Here is a 23,208-nt window from a genome sequence, read left to right as displayed (position 1 = left end):
AAAGACTGTTTATTGCTTTTTATTACCATGATGTCATATTTTCTTTGATAGTAACTATTAATTTTAAATAGGTATCAATTTTAACTTTAGGAGAGTTGGTTGGGTTCCACAGTAATTTTTGTTAAAACTTCCAGTGCTCTTTTAGATGAATGTACAGTGTAGCTAGGGTTAAATACACACAATCTAAAATTTTTAGTTTGTAAGGCAAATTTCATTCTCTTGTGTAAACTTCAATATAGCTGCACACCTAAACTACATCAGTATTTTTATAGACAATAAGGTGTGAAGTTGAACATACAGATTCTATAGGCACATCCTACCATGATCAAAATAAATTACTGTAAACATTGTTGATGTGCATTCACCTGGAAAGAATTATAAAACAGTTTATCAGGCTGTGGGTCACCTTTAAAATGCAATCACAGCTCTAATGGAGAAGATTTGGCATAATAATTGGTCTGCTCTGGAGTGGTTGTTCTGTGAGAATCACTCTCTAATAATTTGGTGCAAATCTTTTAATGAAGCCATGGGGAACGCCAGAATTAAACTACAAGGACATGCTGGTTTCCTACATTTCTAACACAGACTGTTTTGACTCCACTACTAGACAACCATTGGGTAAAAATGAGTGAATAACAGCTCAGTAAGAAGAACTATGAATGCTCATCACAGGTTTGCCACAATGAACCATGATGATCTTTGAGAAGTGTTTCTTTTGGTCTATATGGGCTCATTATGTCTGAAGGAAAGTTAACACTGCATTTCGAAGCAAGACCTCTCTACTACGAATGGCAGTGATAATGTCATGTTTTGGATATGTTCAACTTTCTCAGGAGCCATTTAAGGAACCACCAATTCTCCACTGACATAAGTGAATTATTCTGAAAAAGAGGGTAACCGAAAGGCTGCTTAAATGAATAATCAAAAAATTCAAAAACAGGAATATATCACAGCAGCTGGAAAAAATCAGTGCGTGAGTGCATTACATAAGGCAAAGTTTACTCACTCACTCAGTCACTCATCAGCAATAACAATCTTACTCATTTAGTTAAAAAGTTGAAATTTGGCAGGATGATGCAAGTTGTTCAGAAGCTATGCACTAAAAAACGACATTTCAATATATATCAATATTTAGGAGTAAAACACACCCCTACAACAGAAAAACTAAATATCCCAAAATCACAAAAATACTTTTGACGGATTTGAACAAAATTTGATGAAGTAATAGAAAAAATAAAATTAGCTGACATGTTTTCTTATTTTTTGATGAATTATTTATTTGGCAATATTTATCGTTATTATATAACCTTACATGCTCTGCACTTCTCTGAGACAGGCCACGTGAATAGCATCAATAAAAAATAGGTTGGATGGCCAACTGAAGATGGGGAAGTGTACTAGACAGGAAAAAAAAGATGTGATCAATTTATGAAATTGAAAGAGAAACTTTGACAATACTCAAAGAAGATGCAAAGCTCAATGGTTAGCAAGCACTATTTTGTCGCTGTCAACTACCAGCACTCTATGCATACCAGCTCTCATCCTGATTATCCATTGCGCTCCATCAGCCACCAGCCCTGGGTTACAGTAATCCCTCGCTATATCGCGCTTCGACTTTCGCGGCTTCACTCTATCGCGGATTTTAAATGTAAGCATATCTAAATATATATCACGGATTTGTCGCCGATTTCTGCAGACAATGGGTCTTTTAATTTATGGTACATGCTTCCTCAGTTTGTTTGCCCAGTTGATTTCATACAAGGGAAGCTATTGGCGGATGGCTTAGAAGCTACCCAATCAGAGCATGTATTACATATTAAATAAAACTCCTCAATGCTATAAGATATGCGCCCCGCTGAGCTTGATTGTTTGCTTGTCTCTGCCTCTATCTCACCCCCTCTGACATTCTCTGCGCCTGACGGAGGGGCTGTGAGCAGAGGTGCTGTTTGCACAGAAGCTGTTTACCTTGTGGATACGGACACACCTCTAAGAAATGCCGCTTCCAAAAGCACATTTTTTGATGGTTTGCTTTAATCTCGCTCTCTCTCTCTCGGACGTTCTCTGCGCCTGACGGAGGTGATGTGAGCAGAGGGGCTGTTTGCTTAGAAGATACTGACGCTCCTCTAAAAAATGCCACGGCAAACTTAAAAGCACACGTTTTGATTTATTGATTGTTTGTTTTTCTTTGCGAGTGCTCTCTCTCTCTCTCTCTGAAATTCTCTGCTCCTGAAGAGAAGAAGATCTATTTGCATTCTTTTAATTGTGAGAAAGAACTGTCATCTCTGTCTTGTCATGGAGCACAGTTTAAACTTTTGACTAAAGGGTGTTATTTCATGTCTAGAGGGCTCTAATAATGTTAACAGTGTGGGAGAGTTTATAAGGGCTTAAAATATATAAAAATAACTACACAAACATATGGTTTCAACTTCACGGATTTTCATCTATCGCGGGGGGTTCTGGAACGCAACCCCCGCGATCGAGGAGGGATTACTGTACTTAGCTGAAAACTACATGGCTGCCCAAACTGCACCCCCAAAACGTCTCTTCGATCATGATACTGCAAACTCCAAGGGAGACTCCCCCCCAAACACCCCATTTTATAATCGTGCATTACCCCAACGTCAGTTTTAGGTAGTGCCGCTTGAATTTCTAATGTGGAAGCCACTGAAATTGTGCTGTCATGCCCAAAGCTACTGCTCAATGCTCTTCATATTAATATATAAGTGTGACTCATAGGGTACTAGCTCTTATGCGCTGTATATCCACTTTAAGCAGTGCTTTGCATTTACATTCGCATATGGGGAATACAACTGATGAAAAATGTGAAAAGAATGGTGTTAACAAATAAACACTGTAAACAATGTTGATAATAATATATATTCAAAACTCACATTATTTGTAATGATTACCTGTTTCAATTCAAAAGAATTCACTTTCCTCTAAAATTGTGATGACAAAAGCCATATCACTAGGAAATGCAGAAACTGATTAAATGCAGGAATGTTTTACTCATGGAGAATTGAGTAAGAGTAAAAGCAAGAGTAAGCAACTACAGTGACCTAGTTATATGCTTAATACTTATTATTTGACTGATGCCTTTATCCAAGGTGATTTACAATATTCGAGATGCAGCTGGTTATATTTCTTTTGCTTTTCCAATTGCCACTCAGGCAAGAGAAGTGACTTATTCATAGTCACACAGTTTCAGTAGAAGGATTTGAACCTACAAACTCAGGATCTGAAGTCTCAGGTCCAAAGGCTTAACTACTTCACCACACTGCGAGCCAATAATTTCAGCTCTTGGTAAAAAAAGTACATATAATATTGTTTACAGAAAAGCACTTAATTACATATTACTGCTGATACACCAGATTAACCAATGGCATTATAACTGAGACGCACTGTCTTAGGGAATTTCCCAGGCAAAGCTCTTTTTGTGGCACTGTTTGTGCCAAATTAAACATAACAAAAAACAGGAAACCCAACTGTCATCTCTTTTAGAACCCTTTAAATAGTGCACATTAAGCACTGTGAAGCACTGTCTGGATCATGGCTCTAAAATATAACAATAAATAAAAACAAAGCTAAAAACATGGAGACGCTTTCTCACTGCAGGAATTAATTGTTCTTCTTTCATGGACTTTTACACTCTTCCTCTAGTCAGCAATATTAAAGTACACAAACAAAGAAGTAAAAGCAAAAAAAAAAAGAATGGCAACGAAAGAGCAGCAGGCTGTAGTTCTTGGCAGTGCCAAACACACTTAACTCCGTTCCTTTTCCCCCATGCAAGCTGTCCAAGACAGACCAACATTATTGAAGACATAAGAAAAGCATTTGGAACAAAGAGAGAGAGAAACCTTAAATAGCCTCTGAAAGCAGCCTGAAGAAAAGGTATTTGTTTTCACTGCTATAACTCTTGTTCTAGTGTTGTGTATTTGAATTTACAACTGTAATTCTGTAGGTTCTGCAATGATTCTAAGTGTAAGCCTATATTTATGCTAATGCAGCTATCCCATCCTGAACTTAGTCATCTTAAAATAAGGCACTAAAAAGAAGTAGCACAGACATGAGCAGAAAAACAGGGACAAAAAGGAACAAGTACTGGGGCCTGCAACTGCCACTGGAAACAATTATAATATTTACAATACACATTGACAGTGTGGAGGTTTACACTGCCACAATACCAGTTCTGTTGCAGTCCAAGCCTTTAATTGAAGGGGACAACACTGTCACACATTGTGGTTGCTTCTAGCAAATTATTCTGTGCATGTGGAATACACTTTCCATTGTTGAAGCTACAAGTTACTTGTTTATAAACTGAGATGCACTTGGTAAGTATGGTATCAAGCAGAATTAAAAAGGAATCCAAAAAATCAGAACAAAAGGCTAATAGGAAAAATAACATCAAATAAAACTATTCTGAGTTAGGCAACTAGTAGTTGTAAAAAAGAGACAATTTGGGCTACTTCATCTTGCACTTACCTACAAAATGGCAAATAAATATATAAATTAAACTCAACTATAACATAAATGAAAATGAAAATATCCAGGACGCACTCCAGGACCTGGAGTCCACAACGTGTCTTCATATAGCTCATAGCTATCTGCAGTTTCCAAATTCATCTTTGGCCTATGGTTACTCACAAACAGTCGAATTTCTGGTTGTAAAATTTAAAATGCAACTTTGCAAACTTGAGGTCTTTCCTACTATTATTAGCATGCTTATGATTTGAATCCAGTTCAGCCAAATTTACCAATAAATAAGCCCAAAAGGACAAGGAGGTGGTAGGATACATACTGTATGTCAGTTGCCCATAATTAATTATGACACAAGAACTGCTTTTGTAAAAGTACAAGTTCTAAATGTGGCCTGGCTTTAGAATTTGCTTCACTAGTTAACTGCTTTTTGCATTTCAATTGTAACATCATAATACCTTCATTTTTATTTTTGCAATCAACTAATAATGTAGAGTGGGTTGCCAGAGTAAAAGAGTTCATGAAGAAAAAACACTCCTGTAGATACAGGTTGACAGTACAAAGATCAAGAAGAGGAAATTGGAGAAGTGCTAGAAAACAGAAACATTGAATGGCTTTAGGGAAGACAACAACAGGGTTAAAAATAATAAAAGACAAAAGAGTCTCAAGAAACAAAATACAAACAAACAGAATTAGGCACCAGCAGTGAAACAGACATTGCTTCCTGAAACTACAACAAAGGACCATTTCAAAGTGCAAAAGAAATACTGGGAGACAGAAAAATTCCAGCAAACGCTGTGGTTTCGAAGATCTTTAGTAAAGAACAAGAACAGGTTCTCAGTATTACAGTATACAGTATTATGAATAGTCAGAGCTACTTAAATCTTAAGGAGCAATAGTGGAGGTAAACTGGTGTTGTAAATGTCATCAAGCCCAAGAGTTCAAGTACCTGTAGGTGAAGTGCAAGATGGCCTGTATGGACTTTCCACCTCCAGTGGTGATGTCTCCTTCAAAGCCAGGTAGCAGAGGAACCACAACAAACACACGGAATGTCTTGTTCTCACTGTGGCAAGTAAAATAACATTTAGCGAGATGGGAAAAAGAAATTCAAAAAATGGTTGGACTACTGGATAATCCATCTTTATAGCTTGTCACCTCTTAGCACACTACTTCACTCTGGCTGCTACATCTCTACCAGACTGTCTTTGTTGGCACATTGTTTTGGCAGAATGAACTTGGCTATAAATTGTTAGGTACTAAACTGGAGAGGGCACATTTCATTGTTTGTTAATTACAGTTTTATACGCTCATTTTATCACATTGAGAAATACGTATGCTCTCATACACACCCTTACATCTAAAGATGTTTCATCTTTAAATACCATTGTTCATATCATCACAGATTGTCTTACAATTAATAAAGAAAAAATTACATTATGAAAACATCACTGAGTCCCAAACACCTTGACGAACTACTGTAGACACTTTGTAACATTCTTACACACAGTCTAGTCTCTCTCTCACTCTCGCATTTTCACAACTACATTCCCATGTGCCCCCCTTCAGGCCCTACCTGTGAGCTTGCAGGATCCTTTTTACTATAGCATCTCCAATCCCATTGTATACATTTTTGCCATCTGCACAGCTGATGAAGAACTGGTTCTGTAAGGGTAAATAAGACATTGCCAATCTTGCACACAGGTTGGCTGGATCCACCCCTGCATTACTTTCAGCAGTCCCCCACTGATGGACATTGTCCCTCTCTTACCTCAATGTATATGTAGTGCTGGCTGTTTTCAATGGTCTCAACATAAGCCTTCTCAATAGAGGACTCACATGTACCTGCTGACCAGCGGTCCACTGAACGGAGGATCTGTACCAGGATGAGAAAGAGAAAGTGCCTAACTAGCCAAATGCATTTCGTGTTTTCTGCTACTCGAGCTAGGAGACCATCCCTGTAAGAAGTTACACTTAAATAGTGTATGTTACATTAAATGTACAATGTCCACATTTGAACTTTTATTTCATCACCTTCTTTTTCATTTCTACCATAGTTTTAAGAGTCACTCATCAACCTTTTCTTTAATTTTAATTAAATGATTACATGAAGAGATTAATAATTTATTGGGAAAGAGAACCTAGCAATCCTGGCATTGAAACTTTAAGATATTATTATTTCGTCAGCAGACGCCTCTGTCAAAGCAACCTGTACATAGAATGCATTTGAGTGCAAGTGACAGTTCTGCTTTGACAGCAGTTAAAGCCAAACACATTCATTAAATCAGTTTAGGAACAGTAAACTATAAAGTTGCCAGTTTAATCAATACCACTGTCAGTACTACAAATGAACACATATGAAACACTTCTTGTGTACTTGTAATATGTAAGCTAATCCCATGGGCTCACCACCTATGGGAGGGGCCAAGGAGGTTGGGTGCAGTGTGAGTTGGGTGGTGGCGAGGGGGGACCTTGGCGGTCTGATCCTCGGCTACAGAAACTGGCTCTTGGGACGGGAATGTCACCTCTGAAGGGGAAGGAGCCTGAGCTAGTGCGCGAGGTCGAGAGGTTCCGCTAGATATAGTCGGACTCACCTCGACGCACAGCTTGGACTCTGGAACCAATCTCCTTGAGAGGGGCTGGACTCTCTACCACTCTGGAGTTGCCCCGTGAGAGGCCGAGCAGGTGTGGGCATACTTATTGCCCCCACTGAGCCTGTGCATTGGGGTTTACCCCGTGGACGAGAGGGTGGCCTCCCTCCGCCTTCGGGTGGGGAAGGGTCCTGACTGTTGTTTGTGCGTATGCCAACAGCAGTTTGGAGTATCCACCCTTTTGGAGTCTCTGAGGGGTTGCTAGAGGGCATACCTTCTGGGATTCCCTCGCTTTGCTGGGAGACTTCAATGCTCACGGGCAATGACAGTGAGACCTGGAAGGGCGTGATTGGGAGGAATGGCCCCGATCTGAACCCGAGCGGTGTTTTGTTATTGACTTCTGTGCTCGCCACGGATTGTCCATAACAACACCATGTTCAAGCATAAGGGTGTTCATATGTGCACTTGGCACCAGGACACCCTAGGCCTCAGGTCGATGATCGACTTTGTGGTCGTGTCGCCGGACTTGCGCCATATGTCTTGGACACTCGGGTGAAGAGAGGGGCGGAGCTGTCAACTGATCACCACCTGGTGGTGAGTTGGCTTCATGGTGGGGAAGATGCCGTCAGACCTGGTAGGCCCAAACGTGTTGTGAGGGTCTGCTGGGAACGGCTGGCAGAGTCCCCTGTCAGAAGTAGCTTCAACTCCCACCTCCGCAGAACTTCAACCACGCCCCGAGGGAGGTGGGGACATTGAGTCCAATGGGCCATGTTCCGCCTCTATTGTTGAGGCGGCTGACCGGAGCTGTGGCCGCAAGGTGGTCGGTGCCTGTCGTGGCGGCAATCCCCACCCGCTGGTGGACACCGCGTGAGGGATGCCGCAAGCTGAAGAAGGAGTCCTATAGGACTTTTTGTCCTGTGGGTCTCTGGAGGCAGCTGATAGGTACCGCAGGCCAAGCGAACGCTGCTTCGTTGTTGCTGAGGCAAAACTCGGGCATGGGAGGAGTTTGGAGAGGCCATGGAGAACACTTTCGGACGGCTTCGAGGAGATTCTGGTCCACCGTCCGCGCCTCAGGAGGGGAAGCAGTGCAGTGTCAACACCGTATATGGTGGGATGGTGCGCTGCTGACCTCACTGACGCTAGGGTCGGTGGGAGGAGTACTTCAAGACCTCCTCAATCCCACTAACATGCCTTCCACGAGGAAGCAGAGCCTGGGGACTCTGAGGTGGGCTCTCCCATCTCTGGGACTGAAGTCACCGAGGTGGTCAAAACTCCTTGGTGGCAGGGCCCCGGGTGGATGAGATACCGAGTTCCTTAAGGCTCTGGATGTTGTAGGACTGTCTTGGTTGACACGCCTCTGCAACATCGCATGGACATCGGGACAGTGCCTCTGGATTGGCAGACGGGTGGTGGTCCCTCTTTAAAAGGGGACCGGAGGGTGTGTTCCAACTATAGAGGGATCACACCTCAGCCTCCCTGGAAAAGTCTATTCGGGGTTCTGGAGAGGAGGGTCCGCCGGATAGTCAACCTCGGATTCAGGAGGAACAGTGTGGTTTTCGGCCCTGGTCGCGAACAGTGGACCAGCTCTTCACCCTTAGCAGAGTCCTGAGGGTGCATGGGAGTTTGCCCGACCGGTCTACATGTGTTTTGTGGACTTGGAAAAGGCATTCGACCGTGTCCCTCGGGAATCCTGTGGGGTGCTCCGGGAGTATGGGGTACCGGACCCCTGATAAGAGCTGTTCGGTCTCTGTACAACCGTGTCAGAGCTTGGTCCGCATTGCCGCAGTAAGTCGAGCCCGCTTCCAGTGAGAGTTGGACTCGCCAGGGCTGCCCTTTGTCACCATTCTGTTCATAACTTTATGGACAGAATTTCTAGGCGCAGCCAGGGTGTTGAAGGGGTCCGTTTGGTGGACTCAGGATTGGGTCACTGCTTTTGCAGATGATGTTGTCCTGTTTGCTTCATCAGGCCGTGATCTTCAGCTCTCTGGATCGGTTCGCAGCTGAGTGTGAAGCGGCTGGGATGAGAATCAGCACCTCCAAATCCGAGAGCATGGTCCTCAGCCGAAAAGGGTGGAGTGCCCTCTCAGGGTTGGGGAGAGATCCTGCCCCAAGTGGAGGAGTTCAAGTATCTCGGGTCTTGTTCACGAGTGAGGGAAGAATGGAGCGTGAGATCGACAGGCGGATCGGTGCGGCATCCGCAGTGATGCGGCTCTGCATCGGTCTGTCGTGGTGAAAAGGAGCTGAGCCGTAAGGCAAAGCTCTCAATTTACCAGTCGATCTACGCCCTACCCTCACCTATGGTCATGAGCTATGGGTAGTGACCAAAGAACGAGATCGCAATACAAGCGCTGAAATGAGTTTCCTCCGCAGGGTGTCTGGGCTTTCCCTTAAAGATAGGGTGAGAAGCTCAGTCATCCGGGAGGGGCTCAGAGTAGAGCCGCTGCTCCTCCGCATCGAGAGGAGTCAGATGAGGTGGCTCGGCATCTGATCAGGATGCCTCCTGGACGCCTCCCTGGTGAGGTGTTCCGGCACGCCCAACCGGGAGGAGGCCCCGGGAAGACCCAGGACACGCTGGAGGGACTATGTCTCCGGCTGGCCTGGGAACGCCTTTGGGATTCTCCCGAAGAGCTGGAAGAAGTGGCCGGGAGAGGGAAGTCTGGGCCTCTGCTTGCTGCTGCCCCGCGACCCGACCTCGGATAAGCGGAAGAGGATGGATGGATGGAAGTTTATGAGCTACAGGTGATTTAAAATCCTGGACAGACAAACGGACAGCCATGGTAGCGTATTATATAAGAAGATACTCAAAAAATAACAGATCTGAATGTTAAAAAATTAAACAGTACTATCAATTAATGTATTCATTTTTAAACACGATTACTCTAATACAATGAGGCAGGGAGCTGGAGTATGTTCAGTACCATTGGGTATAAGGCAGGTGCCAGACCCTCATAGGATAACAATCCATTGTAGGGCACATTAGCACTCTCACTAATTTTGGGACACTAGTTCATCTTTGGAATGAAGGAGAATACTGACATACTCAAACTTAACCAACAAATAATAGGTGAGCGTGAAACATCCACACTGAGTGAGATTTTGCCTTGCTGAGATTTGAACCCTGGTCCATGGAGATGTGAAAAAGAAGCACTAAGTACTGCACATATGTGCTTTCAGTGCTATTAGCTATGCTAAAATTATTTTTTGTGAAAAGAATCTTATATAAGATCAATTATGCTTGAATCAGTTTCAGGAGATAACCAATGGGCAATGAATGGCCTTAAAAGGAGACATATAACAGAAATAAGGTTATGACTGTCACCTGACATTTGGTAGTGCTGATGTATGACACTACAGACGGTTTACTAAAATGGATACAAGTAACTATGGGGACATATTTTCAGGGAAGCCTTTTTAACAGGAGATGGGTACTCTCTGGTGGAGAATGAAGGAATGACATCCTGCTCTGCAGCAGAGTTTTGCTTTCTTGAGGTAATGGTGCTAATACAGTTCAGAATCTTGGACTTGAAGGATGTGAGACACTTTAACACAATGTCTTACATTTTGGAAAATGATGCCATGATCTCTGTGGTTTCGTTTGCTAGCATTATATACTTTATGCCTTTACAGGCAATAATCCCTTTTCACACTGACATCCTGTGCCTGGCCTGTTTAACACTTCTCCCATCTGCAACTTAAAATCACCAAATGATTGATGATGCTATAACAGCATTGAACCAGGGCTTACCTACACATCTCCACAGAGTTCATTTTTAATGAAGAACCTTTTCCTATATGTATTTGCAAATTAAGACTTGAAACAATACAAGTATTACCTGGACATGTGCAGACGTTGCTCCAGACACTTTGAAAGGTAACTCTGAGGCAGTTCTGAGAGACTTGGGTAGCAAGCATGGGTAAAATGTATCTTTGTATTTATTCTTAAAAATCTGAAAAGAATTCAACAGTGAGTAAGCAAGCAGTGCAATCATGTAATTGTTTTGATCTGGTCTGGTAATCATGTCTTATTGCTTCAGACTTTACAAAGGTCTGGTTTGCTCAGATTACAGGCACACAGGCCTGGTCTTGTCAGGTTAAATACACACCTGCACCACACAGATAAATATTAAAAACATTTCCTGATCGTGTCAGATGTTAGAACCACTTGTCTAACTAATCTTTTCAGATTACAGTTAGATATACTGTATAACTGCAAAACCACATTTCAAACTATGTGACTTTCCATTATGTAGACTATCAGTTTCTTAAGAACTCATGAACATAATGTTCTTCGGTCAGTTTTCTTAAGTGCAAACAAAATTAGTCTTTCCCTTAGTAATCATTGTCTTCTTCACTAACCTTGGTAAAGTTCCAGCGCTGAATAAAATGTCGAGCTAGGTCACGAGCTGCCTTGCCATGTACTACTGCTCCAATATCTCTCCAAGGCATTCTAGGAGTTTTGTAGCGGTCAATGAAATCTATTTTCAACAGATAGCAGAGGAACAAATAAATAAACAATGTGAGTTGATCAGGACTTGCCATGCCCAGGAGCCCATGATTTATGGGTACCTTCAAATGGCTTATCCAGCTGCACCCAGTCTTTCGCAATAAAGTTGCAGTAGTCTTTGCCGAGCCACAATTTGTTATTGTCCCTTAGATAGTGTAGGTCAACAATGGAGTCAAGCTGTTTATCTGGTACTGACTCAGAGTTCTAAAGATGAAAAGAAGATGCCTTTTAAGAAAACAAGTTCACATGTACAATGAATAGCAGAGATGGCTGACAATTATAGTTGACTTTTTTTAATCTTTACATGTTTTTGACTGTGTTACTAGAACTTTACCCAAATCTAAATAAAAGTAAAAAGCTATTTGAGTGAACCAATAGCTGTGTTTCTATGTGAAAAAATAATCTCTCATAAAAGTATATGTGAAAGTATACTTCTTCACTTCCTCCAAAATGTTTCTTCTCTTTATTGATTTTGCTGCATATTTTTTAGTATGTTTGTCTTGCTGAATTACCAAATTATCATCTAGCTCATTGACAGATGACCTGATTTTTCCAATTTTAACTTATTTCTGTTTAATGCCCTTCATGGGTACATACTCAGACCATGGGCACTAATCATGTCTATAATGCACTAACAGCATATTACTAACATACAACATTTATACACAAGAACACATACACCATTTACATTAAATACAAAGTAAACCTATTATGATGATGCACATAAGGTCACTACCATCATAACAAAGATTTGGCCATATTACAATGAAGGAGGAGGAAGAGGAAAACACAAATTCCAGTCAACAGCATTCCTGGAGAAAATTAACCTCAAGGGGATTTGGGTAGGGTTGAATTTTTTTTGGAATACCCTGAAACAAAGCAGAGTTCACATTTCCTTCCTTCCAAGATGTTCAGATCCTGCAGTAAAGAATTCTCAAATAATGAAACTATAACTAGCACACTGGAAATTGGAATGGGATATTTATCTGGTATGTTGCACCCTTTTACCCCAAACATTCCCTTTTTGATTTACCTGTTTATAAAACATTCATCTAAAAATTTTAAACATATTCTAGGTATTTACAGGGTCAAACTGTGAATTGATGTCATTTTAAGCTATCCATAGTTTCCCCTATGCATGTTGTTTTATGATGTTGTAGTTATCGGCGGGCGGCACAGTGGTAGCGCTGCTGCCTCGCAGTTAGGAGATCGCTTTCTGGGTCCTCCCTGCATGGAGTTTGCATGTTCTCCCCATGTCTGGGTGGGTTTCCTCCAGGTACTCCGGTTTCCTTCCACAGTTCAAAGACATGCAGGTTAGGTGCATTGGCGATTCTAAATTGTCCCTAGTGTGTGCTTGGTGTGTGGGTGTGTGTGTGCACCCTGCAGTGGGCTGGCACCCTGCCCGGGGTTTGTTACCTGCCTTGCACCCTGTGTTGGCTGGGATTGGCTCCAGCAGACCCCTGTGACCCTGTAGTTAGGATATAGCAGGTTGGATAATGGATGGATGGATGGATAATTGATGGATGGGATGGTAGTTATCGGTAGAAACTTTTGGCCGGGAAAACAATTGCATGTAGATTATGATTAAAGCATCGCAAAAACTGAAGCATGAATTCTATAAAAAGTATTCACCACCTGAAACACCATATCTAATTAAAACATTTTTGACCCAGATTGAATAACACTGGATTTAATTTGGCTTTTTTGACATTGATCAACACAACAAGACTCTTTAATGTCAAAGTGAAAATAGATTTCTGCAAAGTGATCTACATTAAATACACATATAAAATATAACATAATTGATGGCGAAAAAACCCTAGAAGTCAGTATTTATTAGATGCACCTTTGGAAGTAATGACAGCCTTGAGTGTGCGTGCAGAGGCACTTTCTATCAGCTTTGCATATCTGGACACTTCACTTTTTTCCCATTCTTCTTTTCAAAACTGCTCAACCTCTGTTAGGTTACATGGGGGTCGTAGGTAATTAGCCTTGTTCAGGTCTAGCCAGAAATCCTCTGTTGGATTGAAATCTTGACATTCCCGGACAATAACACTGTTCTTCTTAAGCTATTCCTGTGTAGCTATGGCTTTATGCTTGGGGTCATTGCTTTGCTGAAAAACTAATCTCCCAAGGCACAGGTTTCTTGCAGACTGTATCAGGTTTTCTTTCAAGATTTCCCTGTATTTTGCTGCAGTCACTTTACCCTATACCCTTGCAAGCAATCTGGGGCCTGCTGCAGAAAAGCATCTCCACAGCATAATGCTGCCACCACCATAGTTCACAGTTGGGATCATGTTAGCCAAAAAAAGCTAAATTTATGCCTCATCAGACTATAGAACCTTCTTTCAGCTGACTTCAAAGTTTCCCATGTGACTTCTGGCAAACTGTCTATTTTTTTCTTTTATAACTTTCAAAATGGATGAATACTTACAGTATTTATAGACGCTGTATTTACAGAATTGGGCACTGTGATGTCCAGGTTGCCCACAAATGGCTTACTCATCCTTGAATCAATGGTCGTGAAACAAAGATGAACTAGGTTGAATGAGGACACATTACAACAAGATATGTGCAAATGTGCAAAGTGCTTTTTATTTCCCATTCAATCTGTGTCCAGAACAAAGTGCAGTGCAAGACCTCAATAAATAAACAAATACTCCAATAAAAAAGCAGTTTTCTCTACAGAACCTCACTGCAGATCCTCACTCTTCTTTTCTTTTCCTTTCCTTTTAACCTCTAAAATCTCTTTTTCACTTTTTTCTCCTTTTGTTTTTTCCCTTTATTTGGCTTTCTTCCCAGGCTCTAATGTTGGTGTAAATGTCTAAATTATGATTCCCAGAACGACAAAGAGGAATCCAGCTGAACTGCCCACATCTGCATGTGAATATGTGTGATCAGCCAATTTCCTTATCATTACCCTTGGGCCACTCAGCTACACTACCACACGCACCTACACCCTTCCCTGCACCTGAGCACACTGTTTTTAACTAAAGACTTGCGCACAGTCATCGGCCCCTACCAGGTTTCACCACAGGCATTAATACCATTTTAACTGAACTGATCAACCCCATTGAGGTGTTTTAATATTTTCCCATTGGCATATTCATTTAACGCTCATTTTGTGCTCCAAATAGATTAACAAATCACATATCTCTAGGCCTTTTCGTTCATTCATACTTCAATGCTTATATCTGAAAATATGGCCAAATCCCTTTACAAAATATTAAAAAAAAAACATAAAATCCAAGCTCAATACTATCTCTTTGAAATATTCTAAATATATTTTTGAGTGTTAGTAAAAAATCAGGAAAAAGAACTCCTTTAAGTGAAAGAGCAGACTGAAAAATGAATCTCATTTGTGTACATATAGTAAGTAGAAGAACAGAACTGAAGAAGAACATTCCTGTATTTGCTCTGCATTACCTGCTCAGCCTCTGGGTCCTTGATAGTTTGTTCATTGCTTGTTTTGTTCCCAATGTCTGTCAACCTGTAGTGATGATTATCCCATCTTCCATACGCTAGATCAATGCCACCCAGAAAAGCAACCGACTGATCTATGACAACCATCTTTTCATGGTGCGCCCAGAGGAAGACAATAGAGGATACATGATCAGGATGACGCATCACCTGCCAAGAAGAAATCCAGGAGTTATGAGAGGAAAGCATGCTATAGAAGTCAAACCTACCAGCTGAATGTTGATATATAATCTACATAGATGTTCATTTAAAAAAAATAATATTAAAAACAAAAGTACTGCAAAATACAACTGCATTTCAAAAAAAGTTGGCATGGGGAGTAAACTGCAAATAAAAACAGAATGCGAAGATTTGCAAATCATTGAAAATGAGACATTTTATTGTTTTATGAAAAATATGTGCTCTTTTTGAATTCGACGGCAGCATCATGTTTTAAAAAAGTTGGGACGGGTCAACAAAAGACTGGAAAATTTGTGAAATACTAAATTAGAACACCTGGTGAAACATCTCACAACTAATTAGGTTAATTGGCAACAGGTCAGTAACATGAATGGGTATAAAAAATAAGGATCACAGAGAGGCAGAGTCTCTGAGACGTAAAGATGGGGAGCTTTTCACTACTCTGTGAAATACTGCATTGGAAAGTACCGTAGATCCCGGAATACAGGCCGACCCGGTATATTAGCCGAACCCCTTCTCTACCTACTAAATTACATGTATTTGCCGATGACCGGTATTTAAGCCGACCCCCTTCTCCAAGCAAAATTTTCTAAATTTCCTTAAAAGTGTCTCTTCAGGTATATTTATAATGTTTATTGGCGAGAATTTGAGACTGCCGGCATTTTTGATATATAATATAATGAGCATAATTTACCAAAACACCAATAATTTTTCTAATGTACTAACTAAAAAGTTATAAAAAGTGCCTAGTCTACTTCGATTAAGCTAGGAGCATGGTGGCGCGTATGGTCGCAGCGGCTCAGGGCTCTCCTTTTCAGTGCACTTTTTTGTTGTTTTTGTACTTTTTTTTTGTCCTTGTTTGTGCACGATCGGTTTGGCGAACATCCGCTGCACCATTCAGAACCTTATAGACATCATTGTCCAGAGCCAAACATCTGTTTTGAGTGTTTTTCATCACACGCACAACATCCCAGACAACATAGCGAAACCAGCGAGCTCTCCGTGGATTGTTGTCGTGTCTAGGAGACGACACAGACAGAGGAGGGAAAGAAAGCAGAAGCGGGGCCGCAGATCCGGCGTTACGCTAAAGCTAAAAAACAACCATACAAGCCCTATACAGAACTTTTTTCTGCACTGAAGGTGCTGCTTTTAATCTCATTGTAGATGCGTATAGTGACAATAAAAGGCATTCTATTCTAGAAACAATTTCATACTGTACTCACCATTTAATTTGACATCTTTGGGCTGCAGTAAGGAGGAGATATTTCCACACAATGTCCATCTTCGTTTCGATTGCGATCGCTTACTTTTACCTTCTCTTCCTTCCTTAGCAATTATGTGTCTTGCTTGCATGGTCTTAATGAATTATATATATAGGTAAATCACTGCAATGACGGAAATGACATCCACAAACACATGTATCTGAGCTCCGACTGACGCTACTAACGCTCTCGGTTGTTTGTTTACAGTCACGCAAGCGGATACACGTGACCGCATCCGTTTCGTAACGCAAGATGTTGATCGTAAATCAAAACAAAATATTTCATTTTAAACTTCCTGATAATTTATTATAAATTTTATTAATAAAATCAACAACTAAAACACTTTTTTGAATAAATTCTTTATTTAATTTAAAGTACCGGCATGCAAAGTTACTTCTTCATCTGAAAGATGGCTCTGTGGTTTCGTCATTATTTACTTCCGTATTCATTGGCAAAACCGGCATTGCGCTGGAAATCTTGAATCTGAAACGATACTCGTTGTATAAACCGACCCCCAAACTCCAAGCCAAAAATCTAGGAAGAAATTCTCGGCTTATATAACGGGATCTACGGTACTGCAACAATTTTAGAATAATGGTCCTCAAAATAAAACTGCAAAAAATTTCATCATCTAAGGTACATAATATCATTAAAATATTAAGAGTATCTGGAGAAATATATGCACATGTAAGACAAAGCAAAAAAACAGTATTGGTTGGATGTGATCTTAGGGCCCACCAAGTGACACTGCATTAAAAGCAGACAAAATTCTGTGGAGAAAATCAGTGTATGGGCTCAGGAACACTTCTGAAAACCACCGTCTGTGAATGCAGCCCATTGCTGCATCCACAAATGCAAGTTAAAACTCTACCATGCAAAGAAGAAACTAAGCCCAAGCTCATTGATGATGGATTGAGGCAAAGTGGAAAACAGTCCTGTAGTCTGATGAATTAAAATTTGAATTTCTTTTTGGAAATCATGGACAGCATGTCTTCTAAGTTAAAGAGGAGAGGAACCATCTGGTATGTTATCAGCACACAGTTCTTAAGCGAATGTCTGTGATGGTATGGGAGTGCATTAATGCACATGGTGCGAGTAGCTTGCACATCTGTGAAGGCAACATTAATGCTGAATTATACATATGGGTTTTGGAGCAACATAAGCTGATATCCAGACAATGTCTTTTTCATGTTAGGCCTTGCTTAATTCAGCAAGACAAATCCCAAACTCCATTCTGCACATATTACAACAGTATGGTTCTATAGTAAAAGAGTCTGGGAACCAAACTGGCCTGCCTATAGTCCAGACCTGTCATCCACTGGAAACATTTAGCACATTATGAAACAAAAAATATGACAAACAAGACTCCAAACTGTTGAACAGCTGACATTATGCATCAGGCAAGAATGGGACATTTCACTTCCAAAACAACCGCAATAGGTCCCCTCAGTTCCCAAATGTTTAGAAACTGTTGTTAAAAGAAAATGTGATGCAACATAGTGGTAAATATGCCCTGTCCCAACTTTTGTGAAATGTGTTGCTGGCATCAGAATCAAAATAAACAAAAAAATCTCTGTTTCAACATCTAATATGTTGTCTTTGTACAATTTTCAGTTAAACAAGATTTACATTAATTGTAAATCACCATATTCAATTCTAATTTACATTTTACACAGTGTCCCAACTTTTTTGGAAAAGGGGTTGTATAAGCCACACTGGTCTGGATAAGCTGTTGGCTTCTGTTTAGGTTAATTACTTTCTGAATGTTTTCTGTGTATTTTAACAAATTCATATACTTATATGTCCTAATTCTGTATAATACTTACTTGTTTTATACCTGAGAATTTGTTCACTGTGTTCTGTCCCTGCACTCATTGAAAAGTATTATACAAAAATAAGTATACTGTATTGTATTGTTTGAAATATAGATGGATGGATGTGTGAATCTGGTGTGGTACCTTAATGTTATGATGAAGGGACATGAGAGTCTTTTTACTATATCCACTGTTGATGCCAAGGGCCAGCTCCACCTCCTTGAAAAGAAGAATGCAGACCTTGACACCTTGCTCCTGCAATGACAGTCAAATGAATGGACACGTTATGAATACTTTCACAGTGCACAGTCACAGTAAAAACAACAGAAAAAAGGAGGGGGTCAGACAAAAGGAACTTCTTAAGATATAAAGATGAACTAAAAGATGTCTTACTGAGACTTTTAGATGGTCCATCTGTAAAGATCTTTCAGCTTACATGTTAAAATCTAAAGTTAGGAATCACATTGCTTCTATTGCATTCAGAAACTGGCACTTATACTTAACAATATATTATTCTTGTATAAAGCGTTTAAGCTCCCTGTGTAATCCCTTCTAAATCTGTCTCTGCTGTCTCCTCTACTGCTTTAATTTACTCATTTTTTGAATTCTTTCTTTCCTTTTACTTGCAATTAACTATCCAGGGTAATACTGCACATTTCATATTCTGTTCATCTTTCCTGATTTGCTGTGGTCTGGCTACTGCTGATATCCCTAATCATGTAACCAGAAAACCAAAGACAGGCTCCTTTCCATAATCTTTTCCCACAACTGAAACAGAATTGTTGGATTAGCTCAAACTGCCACTTAGTTTGGCAGGAGACATCAAAAATATTTGTAACTCAGAAAAGACTAAATTAACTGCACCCACAAAAATAAAAACTAATTTTATCTAGCTGGAAGTCACCTCCAGAACAGTTTGCCAGGTGTATAGCAAAGGAAAAACTCCAAACATTAAAGTCATTCGCAAAAAACAATATTTGTTTTTAACCACATTTAAATAGTGTGGACTATAGGGGGCACTCATGCTTCATTCTTGAACCCAAATAATGACCAAAAAGAACAGAATTAACAAAAGAAAACAATTGTATTACCAAAGCAGTCAGAAAATGATCTCAGAAACCCATAAGGGCTACAAATAAACAATAAACCTAAGCCTTCTGACCCTGATATTTACCTCTCACATACTAGTTCACATCTAGCCTCTTTTACTTGTCTAGCCACTTAGCAGTGGCTTCCTCCCAACTCCAGGGCCCCATGTATACTCACAGCAGGGGCCTTCTAAGCCTGGTCAGGAAACCCTTCCAGGTAAGCCATCTCAAAGGCTTCTAGGTTACATGGTAAGAGTTCAAAGGTCTTTAAGTACCCCTCAGGAGCTCCCCTTACCAGCACTAGCTTTCCTTGAAGACTTCTCATAACACAGAGTGTGATTGGGGAGGGCCAGGCTGTCTATCCTCCCCAATAGTCCGATGAATCTAACCACCAGTGAAATCTAGTGGCCTGGGGGATATTAACAAGAGTAACAAATTAGTGGTTACCTGTTCTGCTTTCATAATTAGTACAGGCCAACAGTGAGGCATGCCTCTGTAAGCATTGTAGGAAGCATACTGATGGGGATGCAAGACTCTCAGGGTGTTAGCAGCCTGGAACACTGACTGAAAGTGCTACAAAACTGGTTCAAATAGAACACTGAAGTGCAGTACTGGGAACTACTGGCTGGATAATTACACAAAAGTATTCAGGGGCTTCAGATGGCTAAACCAATGTGATTATTAAGGACAAAATAGCAAAGTCATAAGTGAATTTATTTAGATCAAGAAAAATACAGATACATTGTATTCAGAATTGTTTATATCACTTACATTTAATTTCACAACCATTACAGTATAACAAAAGGAGAAGGGCAAACTAGAAGGGAGTCACTTGCTGTAGATTAACTTTGATTTTTGTCACCAAACATTAAACATCTCATTGCTACTTTTTGGTTAGTCTTAAAGGGTTTCTGGTAAACAGACTTCCATTACGTTATGCAGAACACGTATACTTTTAAAAGTATCACAAACAGCCCAATGTGAATACTCGGTTATATTATGAAGCAATCACTGAGGTTTCAGTTCTTGCATGAAATTTGCTAAGTAAGCATGGGGTACACCAAGTTTTGCCTTTTCTTTTTCAAAAGGGACAGTGAGACAAATTCATCATTGGTACTACTTGTGGACTTTATTTCCTATTATCTCAGTATTTTTAGAAAACATTTAATAATACAGTGGAACCTCAGTTCATGACCATAATTTGTTCCAAAGCTCTGGTCGTAAACCGATTTGGTCGTGAACTGAAGTAATTCCCCCATAGGATTGTATGTAAATACAATTAATCCGTTACAGACCGTACAAACTGTACATAAATATATTTTTTTAAAGATTTTTAAGCACAAATATAGTTAATAATACCATAGAATGCACAGTGTAATAGTAAACTAAATGTAATAACATTGAATAACACTGAGAAAACCTTGAACAACAGAGAAAACTAACACTGCAAGAGTCTGCACTATAGTGCTACGAACCGCTCGCTAAAAACACTTTTTTTTAATGAGTTTTAAGCACAGGGAAAAAAATGAACATTTGAAAAATCCGTTATTTAATAAACCACCAAGAAAAGTACCATTGCAACAATGCACGCTACGAACCGATCGCTGTAAACAGAAGTGAAGTGGAGGTTAAAATCCAATAGAAAAAAAGCCTTCATTAAATACAACAAGGTTAAAACAATGCTCTCTCTGCTGTCTCTTTAAAAACAAGCCTGGTGCATTTTTAACTGCCTTCTCAGCCTAATGCGTCCAGCCGTCTCGCTCTCTCTCGCGTGTGTGTTTGTGTGTCTCTCTCTCTCTCTCTCTTGCTCGCTGCACAGGGAATGCACAGCAAGAGACTGAAAACATGTGAAATCATCGGCGCACACAAACTGAAAGGGAAACTGGCTTGTTCAGATACCGAGTCTGTGGTCGTGAACAGATGCAAAAGTTTGGCGAACTTTTTGGACGTAAACCGATTTGTATATGTTCCAAGACGTTCGTGAACCAAGGTTCCACTGTATTATTAATAATAAATTTTGATTATAATGGCTCCTTTACCATTCTCAAAGCATTTCACAGAAGTTCTAAATGGAAAATAGGACATATATAAAATTGGATTCAAATAATATCAGTATAAAACACTAAATAAAGATAAATACAGGAAACATAAAGCACCGAATTAGAATGAGATACAATAAACCAGAATAAAATACAAAATATACAAAATACTACAAGAAAACCTTGAATAAAAAACATAATTTGTGATACAAATGCAAACCATTCAGTGTACCTGGACAAAGACAGGAAGCTGAAAAAATGGCCAGAATATCAGAGGAAGTTACATGTCTCCCTGAACAAATGGGTTTCTATTGTATTTTCAAAAGAATAAATTGAGTCAGCTGATCTCAGGACATTTGAAGCATTATAAGTTAACTAGCCAACCCGCGGCGTACCATACGCCGCATAATCAGGCCGGTTTTTTAATGATTTTTAAGCACAGGGAGAAAATTAACATTTGAAAAATCGGTAATGTAATAAATCAGCAAGAAAAGCAACATTGTAACAATGCACGTAACAAACCAACACACAATCATCCGTGACTGATAACTGGCGGACTGTCCTCGCGCCTTCTCCTGCCAGACAGAGGGATGGGGGTGCACGGCGCGGAGTCTAGAACGGGAGGAGAGGAGAAGGATGTCCATTCAGCTCCGTCCATCATGCTAGTCTGCTGATTTCTCGTTCAGTATGCACTGCCCGCTCATGTGCCCACCTCCAACTTGTCACTTGAGTCGTCGTCTTTACACAGTCCAGATGTACCTGTGACTGACGTAGACTTTTCATTGCTCTGTGTGGTTTTGGCTGCTTTTCTATATTAAATCCACAAACACACCCGACCATGGTAGTAGCGAGGTGGGGGGGGGGTGTGTACAAAGGGTTGGGACGCAACCAGTGGGAGCGTATGAGTCGCACTTAGTGGGAATTCCACGGTTTGCAGCCTGAATTGGGTTCAACGGCTTACCCACGCCGGGTAGACACACGCTCAATGTCGTGCATAATTATTTATTGAATGCTAAACACTTCTGGAAAGACACGGTTGTCTAAAACGGGTGGTGTGAGAATACAACAGTAGAATGAAAAGATTGCCAAGTTGGTGGGCGTGGCTCTGCGAGTTGTCGTCGTATCTAATGGTCTTGGAGTTGGTGGCCGTGGCTCCTCCCTGCGTGCGCCATAGGTATCTTACTTGTCGGCGGCTTAGTGAATCCACGCCCCTTCCGGCGTGCTTTCCATGGGTGTCTTGCCTTAGTGAATTATATACAGTATATAGATAATAGAATTTTATATTTAATGCTATGAAGACATGGGCAGCCAGTGAACGCAGGGCAGGATGGGTGTTATGTACTCATTGTTGTGGGACTATGTGAGGACTCTTGCAGGAGAATTTTGAACCAGCTGGAGCTGAGATAGCGAATTAGAAGGGGCACATGTCAGTAGGAGGGCGGCACGGAGGTGCAGTGGTAGCGCTGCTGCCTCGCAGTAAGAAGACCTGGGTTCGCTTCCTGGGTCCTCCCCTGCGTGGACTCTGCATGGGTTTCCTCTGGGTTTTCCAGTTTCCTCCCACAGTCCAAAGACATGCAGGTTAGGTGCATTGGCGATCCTAAATTGTCCTTGGTGTGTGTGTGCCCTGCAGTATGCTGGCGCCCTGCCCGGGGTTTTGTTTCCTGCCTTGTGCCCTATGTTGGCTGGGATTGGCTCCAGCAGACCCCTGTGTCCCTGTAGTTAGGATATAGCGGGTTGGATAATGGATGGATGAATGGACCTGTCAGTAGGGAGGGTA

General features: G+C 40.8%; 1 protein-coding gene across 3 annotated transcripts in view; it reads right to left on the bottom strand.

The window, feature by feature from the left end:
• The window catches only part of pld2 (phospholipase D2), a 114,879-nt gene that overhangs the window by 15,238 nt on the left and 76,433 nt on the right, over positions 1-23,208 (bottom strand). For all 3 annotated transcript variants that reach the window (XM_039747226.1, XM_039747224.1, XM_039747225.1), the window contains 8 exons: positions 18,449-18,559; positions 14,995-15,198; positions 11,631-11,772; positions 11,421-11,539; positions 10,898-11,011; positions 6,245-6,349; positions 6,050-6,138; positions 5,426-5,539 (listed from right to left, as the gene is read on the bottom strand). In XM_039747226.1, the coding sequence (XP_039603160.1) occupies positions 5,426-5,539; positions 6,050-6,138; positions 6,245-6,349; positions 10,898-11,011; positions 11,421-11,539; positions 11,631-11,772; positions 14,995-15,198; positions 18,449-18,559 (998 nt within the window). The remainder of the gene's footprint in view (positions 1-5,425; positions 5,540-6,049; positions 6,139-6,244; positions 6,350-10,897; positions 11,012-11,420; positions 11,540-11,630; positions 11,773-14,994; positions 15,199-18,448; positions 18,560-23,208) is intronic.

The sequence above is a fragment of the Polypterus senegalus genome, chromosome 3 (assembly GCF_016835505.1).
Source record: "Polypterus senegalus isolate Bchr_013 chromosome 3, ASM1683550v1, whole genome shotgun sequence".
Taxonomy (NCBI): domain Eukaryota; kingdom Metazoa; phylum Chordata; class Cladistia; order Polypteriformes; family Polypteridae; genus Polypterus; species Polypterus senegalus.
This window is presented reverse-complemented; position numbering and strand designations above follow the sequence as displayed.